This window comes from Podarcis muralis, chromosome 1 (assembly GCF_964188315.1).
Source record: "Podarcis muralis chromosome 1, rPodMur119.hap1.1, whole genome shotgun sequence".
NCBI lineage: Eukaryota > Metazoa > Chordata > Lepidosauria > Squamata > Lacertidae > Podarcis > Podarcis muralis.
This window is the reverse complement of record NC_135655.1, coordinates 129,555,416-129,570,810: the sequence shown is the minus strand read 5'-3', so window position 1 is coordinate 129,570,810 and position 15,395 is coordinate 129,555,416. Positions and strand designations below refer to the sequence as shown.

Genomic DNA, 15,395 nt, shown 5'->3' with positions numbered 1-15,395 from the left:
CAAGAGCGAGAAAGCGCAGGGTAAATAAGAAAACATTAAGATGCTGGATGTAAGAGTTTATGTTTTATTTGACTTTGTTTTTGAAAATTTAATAAAAAGTATTTAAAAAAGAAAGAAAGCTATCTTCCACGAATTTGCCTAACCCCCTTGGGGTTCACCATTACGTGAGTTCACCATTACAACTAATGGTGCCAAATCCCATTGTTCATTTAAAAACAAACAAATGCAATACTTGACTTGGTTTCATTGTTGTTGGTTTTTATATAAGGAAGGAATGTTTGTTTCCTTAAAAAAAATAAAATTCCTTAGAAAGCATCCCTTTCAGAGGGGTCCAAACTTTTTTCAAAGAGGGCCAGATTTCATGAAGCGAACATGCGTGAGGGCCGACTAAAGGGCCGGCCAAAGTTGAGCTTTTTATTGGATTGAAGTTGTTGAGCTTTTTTTCGGATTTTACCCCAGGAAATAAACTGTCTGGCGGGCCGGATTAGGCCTCCGAAATGGACTTTGGACATGCCTGCCTTCACCGGAGCTTTGGTTTTTGTAGCCTAAAGTAAAAGGATTTGCAAGGGAATTGTACTCATGTCGAAGAACCAAAAACCCTTGGCTTCAATATTCTGAATATTTCCCTTCCCACAGAGACCGTTCTGCTGTCCCTGAACTCACCCTGGCTTCCCCACCCAACCTCTGGCTGCCAGCCAAGAACCTTCTTCCAACTCCTGGCCTCTCCCACTGCCAGGACATTTTTTGGCGCCATCATCAATGGCATAATGCTGGCTTCGGTAACCTCTTCCCTTCCCTCTGTCACTTAAATCAAGACACCCAATTGGCATGCCTTACCCCACATGACGCACGTGCTCCACTGTGGGCCCGATCCACTGGGAAGCTCACGCGGGCAAGCAAATAGGATATCCTTGCCCAGCTTCTCTGGACTGCGGATGGGGCTGCACACACCTCGGACATTTCAAGCTTATGCCGAAAGAATCCCGGAAACTGTAGTTTAAGGGTGCTGGGAACAGAAGCTCTGTGAAGGGTGAACTACAGCTCCCAGAATTATTGGGGGGAAGCCACGTGCATTAAATATACAGCGTGGATATGACCAAAATCAGTGTGAAGGGTCAGTGCATTTAAGTACTGTATTTTTTGCTCTATAAGACTCACTTTTTCCCTCCTAAAAAGTAAGGGGAAATGTGTGTGCGTCTTATGGAGCGAATGCAGGCTGCGCAGCTATCCCAGAAGCCAGAACAGCAAGAGGGATCGCTGCTTTCGTTGCGCAGCGATCCCTCTTGTTGTTCTGGCTTCTGAGATTCAGAATTTTTTTTTCTTGTTTTCCTCCTCCAAAAACTAGGTGCGTCTTGTGGTCTGGTGTGTCTTATAGAGCGAAAAATACGCTACCGTATTTTTCGCCCCATAGGACGCACCGGCCCATAGGACGCATCAAGTTTTTTGGGGGGGAAATAAAGGGAAAAAAATTTATTTCCCCCCCCAGGCACTTGTGGGGCCGGCAGCGGGGAGAAGCGCTCTTCTCCCCGCAGTCCGCCTTCAGATCAGGTCCGGGGACAGCAGGAAGACGCGCTGCGTCTCCCAGCTGTCCCCGGAGCTTGCGGGGCAGGCAGCGGGGAGAAGCGCTCTTCTCCCCACCGCCCGCCTTCAGATCAGGTCTGGGGACAGCAGGAAGACGCGCTGCGTCTCCCAGCTGTCCCCGGAGCTTGTGGGGCTGCCGGCGGAGTCTCCCCGCCGTCAGCCTCCAAACCACTTCGGGAGACAGCGGGATGGCGGCGTTCCGCCTCCCTCTGTCCCCCGACCTTGTGGGGCTGGCGCTGGGGCTCTCCTGAAGCCTGGAGAGCGAGAGGGGTCGGTGCACACCGACCCCTCTCGCTCTCCTGGCTTCAGTGAAAGCCTGCATTTGCCCCATAAGACGCACACACATTTCCCCTTCATTTTTGGAGGGGAAAAAGTGCGTCCTATAGGGCGAAAAATACGGTATATGGTGTGTACACAGCCGAGGTTTGTGGAGAACATCCTCACATTTGCAGCTATTTACCCTGGGAGACCTAGATTCTACCTCCACGGTTGGAGGCAATAAGTCCCTGAATGCTAGCTGCTGGGGACTGCAGGGAGATGGGGGGTGGTGTGGCAGCTGGCCCACCCCAAATCAAGTCAATAAATAAAAATACTTAACTACCAGTAGAAATAATCATAATATTTGAAACTGAAATGTGCTATGCTTATAGAGTGTGCACAGAAAAACTGCATTGGAGGAAAAGGAGGGATATGAGAAGGAATGGCTGAAAGGGTTTTCAGCAAATTGTGCACTTGGGAAAGGGAGCGAGCAAAATTATTGCACACACCCCCTCCCCATTTATTGCAATCATTTAAAACCCCACCTTTTTTCACTCAAGGCAGTTCACAACGAATAGCAAAAAAATAATAGCAGATCCATAAAAATTAGAAAGCAATGTCATAAAAGAGGCTAACCTGTAACACTTACTTTGACAGTAGAGCAGGAATGTGCAAAGTCTGTTTGGGGGGCCCAATCTGGCCCGGCGGTCGATTTAATCCGGACCCTGTGGCTCAACAACTTTGGTTGGCCCTCATGTGTGTTCACTTCATCAAATCTGGCCCCCTTTGAAAAAAGTTGGGGCACCCCTGCAGTAGAGGAGAGCACCCAGAGCGGAACAGATTTCACAAGCCAAAAAATGCCATTCCAAATATATTCTGGTTTTGGGCTTTCCTCTTGCAAAGTCAGCACCCCAGTTCAGCCCAGAAAAAAATGGTTAGCTAGCTCTGTTATTAAGGATCAGAGCAATATAGTCTGATCTCCAAGCCTGTGCCAAATCCCTGGCAGCTGGAACAATCCTAGTTTCTGAACTGTCCTTACGGCCAGCCTCACCTAGAGCTCATTGCGCTTTGTAGTTAGTCTTAACCTTGACTTCTCATACAGCAGGTTTCCTCTCCTGTCCTTTTACCTGCCGCAGGACCAGTTCCTGTGCAGGAGTGCATATCGAGGTCATAATGGCACTGAAAATCCACGGAGACATTTCCATGAGCAAGGGCAAGTGTCATCCAATTCCTCTTCTGTTCTGGAAGTTTCCAGAAAAATACAGAACACAAGGGGCCTTGTTTTGTTTTGTGTTTTGTTTTGTTTAATGCTTTCTGAATATTTATTTATTGGTGCGTGCTTTTCTTTTTGTAAATCTACCAAAGAATAAAATAAAACCAGGGATTGAATTTAATTCTAAATTATATGCCGGAAACATGGGAGATTACAAGGGGTAAAAGAAAATAATGGATATACCGTGCCATATTAGAAGCAAAAATACTTGTTTTGATGAATTGGAAGAGCCGCAAAAAGATTCCATTGAGCACGTGGATTGATAATATGGACAGACTCGCTACATACGAACGAATTGTGTGTCGACGCAAATTAAGAATGGATAAATATGAAGAAATCTGGAAGGAATATTTAAGCGATAAGGCGGACAGTGGTGGAAAGTAGGGGGAGGAGAGGTGGGGAAATATTGTTAAAAAGGTGTAGTCATAGGTATATCAGTATTCAAATTTGAATTGTCAAATTGTGTTTTGTTGTTGTTGTTTAGTCGTTTAGTCGTGTCCGACTCTTTGTGACTCCATGGACCAGAGCACGCCAGGCACTCCTGTCTTCCACTGCCTCCCACAGTTTGGTCAAACTCATGTTGGTAGCTTCGAGAACACTGTCCAACCATCTCGCCCTCCGTCGTCCCCTTCTCCTTGTGCCATCCATCTTTCCCAACACCAGGGTCTTTTCCAGGGAGTCTTCTCTTCTCATGAGGTGGCCCAAGTATTGGAGCCTCAGCTTCAGGATCTGTCCTTCCAGTGAGCACTCAGGGCTGATTTCCTTCAGAATGGAGAGGTTTGATCTTCTTGCAGTCCATGGGACTCTCAAGAGTCTCCTCCAGCACCATAATTCAAAAGCATCAATTCTTCGGCGATCAGCCTTCTTTATGGTCCAGCTCTCACTTCCATACATCACTACTGGGAAAACCATAGCTTTTACTATACGGACCTTTGTTGGCAAGGTGATGTCTCTGCTTTTTAAGATGCTGTCTAGGTTATTGTGTAATTGTGTTAGTAGTGTTATTATGGTTATTGTTGTATGTGCCTTGTGCAGTTGTTGTTTGTAGTGAAAAAATGATTAAATAAATTTAAAAAACACACACCAGGGATAAGGTTTTTTCCCAAGATGGTGGAGGGTCTATTTGCTGCACCCCGTTAGTGTTGTAGTGGTGACACTTGCCCTTCTTCTGATAGAAAATGCTGTGCAGGGGAGGACCAAGAAGAGAAATGTCCCTATTTTCATCTGAAGAGCGTTGAAGGATATGCAACAAGCTAGGAAAAACAGAATTTGGACGTTCATTTCAGGAGTGCAGCTCTGTCAAAATGCCTCACGTTTCCCCTTCCACGTTCTGTGTGGCAGGCCTTATGTTGCGCAAGACAGAGTTTTGAAAAGTAGCCCAGAACTGATTGTTTCTCTCTTGGCTGCAGCATTAGAGATGGGATCATGTCTTGCTGCCTTTACACATTTTCCTTTCGCTCTCTTTTGGGCCTTAAAACATGATGAACCCAGAGACCCTTGGGATACAGAAAGAAGGTTCTGTCTTCACTCTTCAGTCAAGGCAAGAGAGACTCTCGCTGTTCCTGTAGACTCACCAACTCTTGAACCTCTTCCAAGGTCCACAAGTCCTTTCTATCTGTGATGATCTTTAGTACCTGGAATGGTGTGACTGATAGACCAGGAATCTTAGGGGAAGCTTTGGCAGTGCGGTTCAAGTCAGGAAGAAGACTAAGTTGTGCCAATGGAAATTATCTCTAAGAGAGTGCATGTTTAGAATGGAAGCTGTGTACAGTGGTACCTCTGGTTACGTACTTAATTCGTTCCGGAGGTCTGTTCTTGTTGCAGTTTAGTCGTTTAATCGTGTCCGACTCTTCGTGACCCCATGGACCAGAGTCGTCTGCGACTGGACCTAATGGTCAGGGGTCCCCTTTACCTTTACCTAAGTCTAAGACAGCAGCAGCAGCAGCCTGTGTAAAGGGCCATGCCTATATCTTTATTTAAGCTAGCTCTAAATTAAGTGGGCAAAAAGTCTATTTCCCAGATATATAATATTTTGAAGTCCACAGACAAATATAGTTATTTCCCCTCACTTTCCCTTTATATTCACCAAAAACTTCCCTTTATGCTCAAAATTGCTTTTTAACTGCAGCTGTTTAGAAGACTTCTTCATGTTTACAATATTTTTTAAAAAATGACTCATCTGGGTGGTGCTGTTATTTTGAGCAGAATTCACGCCCCCAAGGGAGAGATGATGACTTGCGTGTATCTCAATTAAATCTGGAACAGAAATATTTTGCAAATGTTGAATTTATCCAGAGCAGGGAGGGACCCAAACAAAATTATTTTAGCCAGGGCTTATTTTCAGCCGGAACTTCTGCCACCTCTCCGGTGGGCGCCATTGCCATTTATGAGAGAACAAGGGAGGCGTTTGTGGTGAGTTGTGGCACCTCTTTTTCTAGAAAAGGAAAGTGTCTTCTTCAATATGGATGAGAAAGGCCAAATGCAGCTCAATCATTCTTGATGCGTGTGTTTAGAGATGAATGGATTGGGGTGGGAGAACAGCTAGATGGAAGGACAGACAAATATGCATGGGTAAAGTGGGATGCGGGTGGCGCTGTGGTCTAAATCACAGAGCCCAGGGCTTGCCGATCAGAAGGTCAGCAGTTCGAATCCCCGCGACGGGGTGAGCTCCCGTTGCTCGGTCCCTGCTCCTGCCAACCTAGCAGCTCGAAAGCACGTCCAAGTGCAAGTAGATAAATAGGTACCACTCTGGCGGGAAGGTAAACTGTGTTTCCGTGCGCTGCTCTGGTTTGCCAGAAGTGGCTTAGTCATGCTGGCCACATGACCCGGAAGCTGTCTGCGGACAAACGCCGGCTCCCTCGGCCACCCTTACATAAAATACCATGCCCATATATAAATATAAGTATATAGTTGATAGGTCATTTTAGGCTTGATCAAGGGGAAATCTAGAAGGTTCAAGATTATTGGGGCATGGAATCATGAGTCCAACAGCATCTCGTAGCTAAAAGCAGACAGGAACTTACAAGAGAAGCAAAGCAAGGCACACCAAGCATGCTCTGGCAATAGGTCTAAATAGAAAGCTGATGAATGCAAGGATTTGGGTAAGGGCAGCATGTGACAAATGTCTAAACGAGGAACCAGATTTGCTGATCGAGCTGGAACAACAAGATGAGGAACTAGGTGAGAGATTATCACCAAGGCAAGGAGCAGGCAAAACTCTGGAGAGCTATTCAGAAAGAGGCACCCCAAATTGGATGGAGATAGAGAAAAGTGATGAAAAATGCTATGGTCCAATAGATGCAAGCAACAGAGAGATGGGTAAAATCTGGAATGGCGGGACTAAATAACGAAGAGCAGGAAAGAAGCAAGGCACGCGAGAAATCTTGGTATGTGTTGTTTGTCTTCTGTTGCTTCTTATTCATTCTTTATTCCGACAAAGTTATTAAAGCACAATCAGTCTTTGAAATAATTTGAACTTGTCTGATCTATCACAGCTTGGGTCAGAAGGTGAGGAGACTTCAGCGAACTTCAGATTTGCTGGGTAGTAAGATGGGACGCGGGTGGCGCTGTGGTCTAAACTACTGAGCCTAGGGCTTGCTGATCAGAAGGTCGGTGGTTCGAATCCCTGCTACGGGGTGAGCTCCCGTTGCTCGGTCTCTGCTCCTGCCAACCTAGCAGTTCGAAAGCACGTCAAAGTGCAAGTAGATAAATAGGTACTGCTCTGGTGGGAAGGTAAACGGCGTTTCCGTGCGCTGCTTTGGTTCGCCAGAAGCGGCTTAGTCCTGCTGGCCACATGACCCGGAAGCTGTACGCCGGCTCCCTTGGCCAGTGAAGCGAGATGAGTGCCGCAACCCCAGAGTCGGTCACAACTGGACCTAATGGTCAGGGGTCCCTTTACCTTTTAAGATCCCTATGGGTGGTATTGGGTCACATTATAAAATACCTCATAAAATAAAAGTCCCATCCAACATCGTTGATGGATGACTTTGAAATCTCCCTCCTGGCTCTCTCCCTTCTTAGGATTCTTAATCTCAAAACTGGATTTCAACTGGGTAGCCATGCAAGCAGAGAAGCAGAAGGCTGCCTTCTGTAAAGTTCAGCACATGGAGGCCACCCTGATAAAACTCCTACAGTGTCTGTGGCTTAGATACTTTTCTCAGGAGGGTGGCAGAGATCAGTGGCGTAGCGTGGGTTGTCAGCACCCGGGGCAAGGCAAGTAATTTGCGCCCCCTAACCCGTGGAGCCAGGTAGGGGCAGAGAGCTGCGAGTGCGAGCGAGCACCCCCCAGATGTTGCGCCCGGTGCGGCCGGCCCCCCCTGCACCCCCCACGCTACGCCACTTGCAGAGATTCTCATTCCTAATACATGCTCTGCACAAGCTGTTTAACACAGGCTTCATTCAGAGGTTTCCGTCACTGCAGAGACTAGTGTAAATACTAAACACCTAGGAATGAAACCTTCCCCGCTGTGAACAGTTATCTCAAGCTGGGTTTGATCATCAACATTTTTTCACATTAATTTGCAGAATGGCCCCATCAATTGCTCCTATATGCATAATCCAACATGCCGCTCTTGCACATGCTGTTCAAAGAACATTTGCACGGCGTGTTTTGATTTCATTAGAAAATGAAGTTAATTAAAGTTAATGATGTTGAGTGGCACGTGGAAAATCTCCGTAGAGTGAATCTAGATGCTTGAATGGGATGCGCGAAATCTCTAAAGTTGTGTTTTATTTTGTTTGGGCCTGATCTTTGGGCCACACTTAATGTGTTTTGGGTAATGTCTCTGGTGCTTACCTTTTACACTCCAGTCCTAAGCATATTTAATTCCAGTGGGTGCAGAATGCTGCGGCGAGGCTCCTTACGGGGTCCTCGCTGCGAGATCACATTCACCCGGTGCTATGCCAGCTGCACTGGCTCCCGGTGGAGTACAGGATCAGGTTTAAGGTGCTGCTTTTGACCTTTAAAGCCCTATACGGCCTAGGACCCTCGTACCTACGGGACCGCCTCTCCTGGTTTGTCCCACAGAGGACCTTACGGTCTTCAAACAAAAACATCTTGGAGGTCCCAGGCCACAGAGAGGTTAGGCTGGCCTCAACCAGAGCCAGGGCTTTTTCGGCTGTGGCTCCGATCTGGTGGAACGCTCTGTCACAAGAGACTAGGGCCCTGCGGGACTTGACATCTTTCCGCAGGGCCTGCAAGACAGAGCTGTTCCCCCAGGCCTTTGGCCAGGGCACAGCCTGACTCCCTCCTTTGGCAATCTTCACAGAACTCTAGCCCAATGGTTGCCATCAATTTGATTTGAATTAATTTTAGAATGAAATGAGTTTAGAATGTTGTATTATTTTATTGTTGTTAGCCGCCCTGAGCCTGGCTTGGCTGGAGAGGGCGGGATATAAATAAAATTTATTATTATTATTACTAAAAATCCCTTTTCTTTGAATCCAGTATACTTCCAAATGGGCATGCTTGAGAAACAATTTATTGACTAAAAGGGGAGGTGGTAGTACCTGCCTGTGTTTGCATGCAGGTGTTGAACAGAGCTGTCTTTTACCTCTACAGGTAAAGTGGGAGACTGTCAAAGGCTGATACTCACAATATACAGTGGTACCTCAAGTTACAAACTTAATTCGTTCCGGAGGTCTGTTCTTAACTCAAAACCGTTCTTAACCTGAGGTGCGCTTTCGCTAATGGGGCCTCCCGTTGCTGCCAGCACACGATTTCCATTCTCATCCTGGGGCAAAGTAGCCAGTGTGGTGTAGTGGTTAAATCTGTAATCTGGTGAACCGGGTTCGCATCTCCGCTCCTCCACATGCAGCTGCTGGGTGACCTTGGGCCGGTCCCACTTCTTTGAAGTCTCTCAGCCTCACTCACCTCACAAAGTGTTTGTTGTGGGGGAGGAAGGGAAAAGGAGATTGTTTGCCGCTTTGAGACTTCTTCGGGTAGTGATAAAGCGGGATATCAAATCCAAACTCCTCCTCCTCCTCCTCTTCTTCTTCAACCTGAGGTACTACTTCCAGGTTAGTGGAGTTTGTAACCCGAGGTGTTTGTAACCCGTGTTACCACCGTATTACACTTACAGTCAAATCCCAGTCATGACCTATTTCCTCCCCAATTATGCCTTTTTAATGGGGCTACATTGAGTTTCCCAGAACAATTCTGTCGCACAAACCATTCATACCCAGCTTCCAGGGAGACTCCAATTCTTAATTTGATGATGATTGATGGTGATGTGTTTTCACATGCTGTTGCTTTCTGACATTCCAGTTACGTTTTCCATCCTGCATTCAGGCTATTTTCTTTTCTTTGTCTCTGATTTCTCTTTTAGACTTCATTAGCACAGTGCCCAGCCAGAGCGGCTGACTCAAAACTTTGGACGGACAATAAGTAGCAAAGCTTCTCAGCCGTTCTGAAAGGTAGGAAGGTCTTGCCCTTTCCATATTGCCATTTTTACTGAATTACATTTATTTTTTGAAACGTTTTTACTTTTCCAGAGGAGATAACATATAAGAAAAGAAAGAGGTGATTAATTTGATCATTCTAGGCCAGGGGTCAGCAACCTTTTTCAGCCGTGAGCCGGTCCGCCGTCCCTCAGACCTTGTGGTGGGCAGGACTATATTTTGGAGGGGGGGGGGGATGAACGAATTCCTATGCCCCACAAATAACCCAGAGATGCATTTTAAATAAAAGCACACATTCTACTCATGTAAAAACACACTGATTCCCGGACCGTCCGCGGGCCGGATTGAGAAGGCGATTGGACCGCATCCGGCTCCCGGGTTTAGGTTGTTCTAGGCAGTAAGGGAAGGAACGTTAGGGAGGTACAGGGCCTTTCCCCATCCAACCCCAAATCTCCATATCCCACAAATCAATTTGAACTCTCTTCCCTTCCCTGGGCAAAGCACCAGTTATTTCTGAACTTGTTGGAGGACACATCTTGCACAACCATAGATCTCCAATAACCCATCCCGACACTGGCCATTTGCACAGATTTGAGTCACATCCACACAATACATTTAAACCACCTGGCTTCGCCCAAAGATTCATGGGAATTGTAGTTTACCCCTCACAGAGCTACAATGCCCAGCACCCTTAGTAAACTACAGTTCCCATAATACTTTGAGGGAACCCAAAGTGCTTTAAATGTATGGTGTGGGTGAAACTAAAACACCTCAGTTTGGTCTCAGTTTGGAAAGCAACATTTTGATGGCTAAAATACTGTATTTTTTGCTCTATAAGACACACCAGACCACAAGACGCACCTAGTTTTTGGAGGAGGAAAACAAGAAAAAATATATTCTGAATCTCAGAAGCCAGAACAACAAGAGGGATCGCTACACAGTGAAAGCAGCAATCCCTCTTGCTGTTCTGGCTTCTGGGATAGCTGCGCAGCCTGCATTCGCTCCATAAGACGCACACACATTTCCCCTTACTTTTTAGGAGGGAAAAAGTGAGTCTTATAGAGCAAAAAATACGATAGTTTATGAATTGCTGGGTCTTTGATAGGGACCTATGGCAGATCGATGCTGGCAGGTTGCTATAAAAGGCCATTGCTATGCGCATTCAAGAAGGGACGCAGGTGGCGCTGTGGGTAAAAGCCTCAGTGCCTAGGGCTTGCCGATCGAAAGGTCGGCGGTTCGAATCCCCGCGGCGGGGTGCGCTCCCGTTGCTCGGTCCCAGCGCCTGCCAACCTAGCAGTTCGAAAGCACCCCCGGGTGCAAGTAGATAAATAGGGACCGCTTACTAGCGGGAAGGTAAATGGCGTTTCCGTGTGCGGATCTGGCTCGCCAGAGCAGCGATGTCACGCTGGCCACGTGACCTGGAAGTGTCTCCGGACAGCGCTGGCCCCCGGCCTCTTGAGTGAGATGGGCACACAACCCTAGAGTCTGTCAAGACTGGCCCGTACGGGCAGGGGTACCTTTACCTTTATGCGCATTCAAGGAGAAATTATTTATTTTGATGAGCACTACTTTTTCCCTCTTTCTTCCCCCTGCCCACTCCACCCCTTTTTTTCCACTCCCCTTCCTTTCAGCAGATAGTCAGCAACCGTGGCATCTGCAGATCTCATGGAGTACGAGGACAACTTCACGGAATACTTTGGGGCTTACGAAGAGGACGAGCCCCCCGTGTCCCACCTCACTCACGCACAGGTGGCGTCGCTTGTGTTCCACGGCGTGGCTTTTCTCCTAGGAGTGCCTGGCAATGCGATCGTCATCTGGATTATGGGCTTTAAATGGGACAAGACCGTCACTTCCCTCTGGTTCCTCAACCTGGCTATTGCGGACTTCATCTTCGTCCTTTTCCTCCCTCTCTACATCACCTACGTGGCCACGGGCTTCCACTGGCCCTTTGGGAAGTGGCTGTGCAAAGCCAACTCCTTCATTGCTCTCTTCAACATGTTTGCCAGCGTCTTCTTCCTGACAGCCATCAGCCTGGACCGTTACGTCCATCTGATCCACCCTGTCTTCTCCTACCGGCATCGGACTCTCAAGAACACCTTCTTGATGATTGCTTTCATCTGGGTTTTGGCCACGCTCATTGGAAGCCCGGCGCTGTACTTTAGAGATACCCTTACACTACACAACAATGTCACCATTTGCTACAATAACTTCCATCCCACGGACGTCGATCTTATTATCCTCAGACACCATGTTCTGACCTGGGTAAGGTTCATTTGCGGCTACCTCTTTCCTCTGCTGACCATGATTGTTTGCTACTCTCTTCTGATATGCCAGGTGAAGAAAACTGCCACACTGACCTCCAGCAGGCTCTTCTGGACTGTTCTGGCTGTGGTGGTGGTATTTTTCGTTTGCTGGACCCCATACCAAATATTCAGCATTCTTGAGCTCTCTGCTCACCACGATAACTACTGGCACGACTTGCTCCGCGACGCCATTCCTCTTTCCGTCAGCTTTGCTTTCATCAACAGCTGCCTTAACCCCATTCTTTACGTCCTCCTCAGCAAGAAACTCCAGTCCTGTTTCAGTGTGACGTTTTCAGAACTGGTGAAGCACACCCTCTGGGAAGTCAGCCGGTCTGGGACAGTCAGCGAACAAGTCTGGAATTCTTTGAGTCTACAGCAGGGCGAAGCCTCTGAGCTGGAGACTACTCTGGGTGAAATCTCTCCCTGACGGGCACTCCCTCTGCAATATGCCCACCTTATTAAGATCTAGACATCAGAGGTGTTTGTAACCCAAGGGTCACTACACAAGAGTAGCCAAGGTGGCGCTCTCCAGGTGGAACTCCCTTTGCTTTGACCCCATTCAGCTGCCATGAGCTGCATATTTTTTCTGGTAAAACTTCTTTAGTAAAAGGACACATGTTTAGTAGCCACTGCGATGTCATCCCCATGTTGCGTACAGGCACTCTCCTCATCCTTGACCATTGGCCACAAATGATAGAAGTTGGAAGTCTGAATGAGGTCAAAACAACAGAAGTTCATAAGCAACTTCAATTGTTTGTAGGGTTGCCAAACTTTTAGGCATCCAAAACTCCCATGCTTCTGAGGAGCCATCATTAAAATGTGGTGATCTTTATCCCAATGCCATTTAAAGCTTATCTGCCAATTTCTGCACATCAAGCGACTGTTAAAAGACACAATAGAAGGCCTGATAATCTCCCCCACCCCCCCAATTCAAGCTACTGAGGGAGGAAAGATGTTTGCGCAGGGACTTAGGATCATGGAAGACAGTGTGTGTCACGGAGGGTTCTTATTTTATAGTTCTTCAGTATTAAAACATTGTCCTTCAAGCACTCTAAACAAAGACATTGATTCCCCCTTGAAGTAACTGCATAGGGAAATGTCACACAAAACAACACGCAAATGCACTTTTTGATGTGCTTTTAAAAACATAGTACCTTTGCAATCTTTTAAAGTAGTCAAGTATACTCTATTATATATTTTTTGGCACAGAGCCTTGCTGAACAAAACTGACAATTTCTCTTCCCCTTTGCTTATGGTTTTTTTGCTTAGTTTCTGCTGAAGATGTCTAAGATTATATATATTAAATGCAAAGATTGCACTGCTTCCAATGAGCCAGGTTAATCTGTAAGCCTGCTAGGAAGCTTTATCAACATTTTCAGTAAACCTGGCTCCTTAATCCTATAGGTCGTATCCAACAATAATCCTCCTCAGGGTCAACACATTGGAATTAAGAGGCAGAACTAATTAAACCCATTAATTTCAGTAGGCCTACTCCGAGTAGGACCAGTCCCAGTTATAGAATTTAGCAGAGCAGGACATTTGCACGTGAGGTTTCTGGTCCACTGAAACGATTTGCACAGAGACACATTGATCTGGGTATTTTGCACTTCCAGAGGGTTTAGGGAAACAGTTTTGTTCTACAAAAGAAGCAAAGCAATACATTCACTAAGAATGGCTTTCAGAGTTCAAGCTGCTTTACCAGTGCTGATTTCACTTAATCTCAGTCAGATACTGACCTAGCTGCATGATATTTAGTGGTAGCACCACTGTGTTCCTTTCAAATTATCTTATACTGCCTGTTCTGACCTTAAATATGGTGGTTTCTTCAGCACTGCCACCCCAGTCAATTGATCCCTTCTTCCCTTTGCTTTATTACTGCGCAAGTCTTTTTTCACACACCTTTTTCTCGGGTTTTTGTTTTGCTTCGTGTGCCCCATCCTGTCTTCCTCTGAGCTCCCTGTCCCTTGCCTTGTCCCCTGAAAGGTCTTCCCAGTCTTTCGCATCACCAGAAAGCTCCCCTTGCAATGTTTTCATCTACGAAACCCCTCTAGATTAACGTTTCACCTCGAAATCCCAACTTCCCCTCCTCTCACAAACTCTGGACGGAAAACATGCTGACAGCTTTCTCCCCTGAGCAGGGAGGGACGTTTGTGGATATCATAGCAGCTCGGAAACGTGTGAGTGGCCTCGCCACTGCAGTAGCGATCCATTAAAGGAGGACAGAATGTATAATTCCAGTGGGACTTGTCTGTAAAAAGCATGCCTGGATCCTGTTTATAGAAAACAATTTACATGTAATTGACTGTGCATTACATTTCTTTGCGACGTATGGTAGAAATTATTTACATCGATGTAGGCTGCAAATGTGTTGCAGCCATATTTTTAAAAATCATAATATTGCCAAAGCAAGGAAACAGCATTTGAAATAATAAATACTTCAGATTAATTTTGTTTGGTTTGGCTTTGACTCATAATGCCATTACAAATGTGGTGAGCTGGGAAGATTTGCCAGCTGTGTCTGTTTCAGGAAGAGAAGGGAGAAGACTGTCTTTTCTGAATCTCTCTGGGTAGGAAATAATGGTGTTTGTATGTATGGCGAAGAATGTGAAATGAGCAAAAGCTTTCTAGACGCTTAATTCCTTGGCACATTATACTAAACTGCTTTGCTTTCTCGAGCAATCAGCTCTGTACATGTTTTGTGTTCCTTGCCTCTGTAATAAACGAAAATCTGCCCTTATTTCCTTATGGGGGACACAAGAGCCCTTACAGAGTCCTTTGTAGGTTCTCCATCGGTCAGAGAAAATAACAGAGGCCAACCAGAGAATATTGAGAAGCAAAGCAGCTAGTAAGCCTGATCTTTATTGAACTGTTGCAACAGGGTGCTCCCCTCACACGCAGAAGGAGGACCCAGAACCAAGGTGTGTCTGCCCTTATATAGACATTTAAAATTGCCAGCCCTGGAGTCCAAGACCACCCCCCAGATACATCATACCTACATCACAGAAAGGGCGGTCTACAACAGAAATCTGAGTGCTTTGTTTATCTCCTGTCTGGCAGGTTATTTGATTGGATTACCTGGGGAGCCTGGCCAGTCTTTTGTAATGATAAACACTTAGTTCCTGAGCCAAGTCACAGGCTCACCCTATTCATACACAGACATACCCTTAAGACAAGATTTGTGAAGGAAAAGACAATGGGGAGGCTTTTCCATTTGACTTTGCAGAGAAAACACCTGGTCAGTTTGGGAGTCAAAACAACATCATGGCTGTTCTTCTGTACTGCTTCAGACATGTGGTTTAAATATGTGTGTGTTTGCTTGGTACATTTATGAACATTTATTATATAGATAAGACCTTATTTTATTATTTCACCGTGCATTCTCATGTGGCTTAGCTCATTTCTTCATGGGTTCTGTATTGGTTGGGACAGATGACTTTACTCCATAAATTCAATGAATTTGTTGTAGTCATGGTGCGGGTTGCTTTGTGTTTTGAATTAATTGTCCTAGATTTAGTGATCTCTTCTCTTGATCGGAGTTTCTAGCTCTCAGTTGTTTCCCATCTGTAAAATGGGTTTCAAGA

The 15,395-nt window shown here is 46.2% G+C and overlaps 1 protein-coding gene across 11 annotated transcripts in view; it reads left to right on the top strand.

Moving 5' to 3' along the window:
- The window catches only part of CMKLR2 (chemerin chemokine-like receptor 2), a 66,148-nt gene extending 51,888 nt beyond the window's left edge, over nucleotides 1-14,260 (top strand). For 5 of the 11 annotated variants that reach the window (XM_028702253.2, XM_028702204.2, XM_077918345.1 and 2 more), the window contains 2 exons: nucleotides 9,439-9,526; nucleotides 11,146-14,260. In XM_028702253.2, coding sequence (XP_028558086.2) covers nucleotides 11,177-12,241 — 1,065 coding nt within the window. In that variant the 5' untranslated portion in view covers nucleotides 9,439-9,526; nucleotides 11,146-11,176 and the 3' untranslated portion in view covers nucleotides 12,242-14,260. Of the gene's footprint in view, nucleotides 1-3,900; nucleotides 5,525-5,933; nucleotides 6,499-9,438; nucleotides 9,527-11,142 lie in introns of those variants that run through there. The other 6 variants (XM_077918346.1, XM_077918349.1, XM_077918348.1 and 3 more) reach the window with 5 other exon arrangements.
- The last annotated feature ends 1,135 nt before the right edge of the window (nucleotides 14,261-15,395 follow it).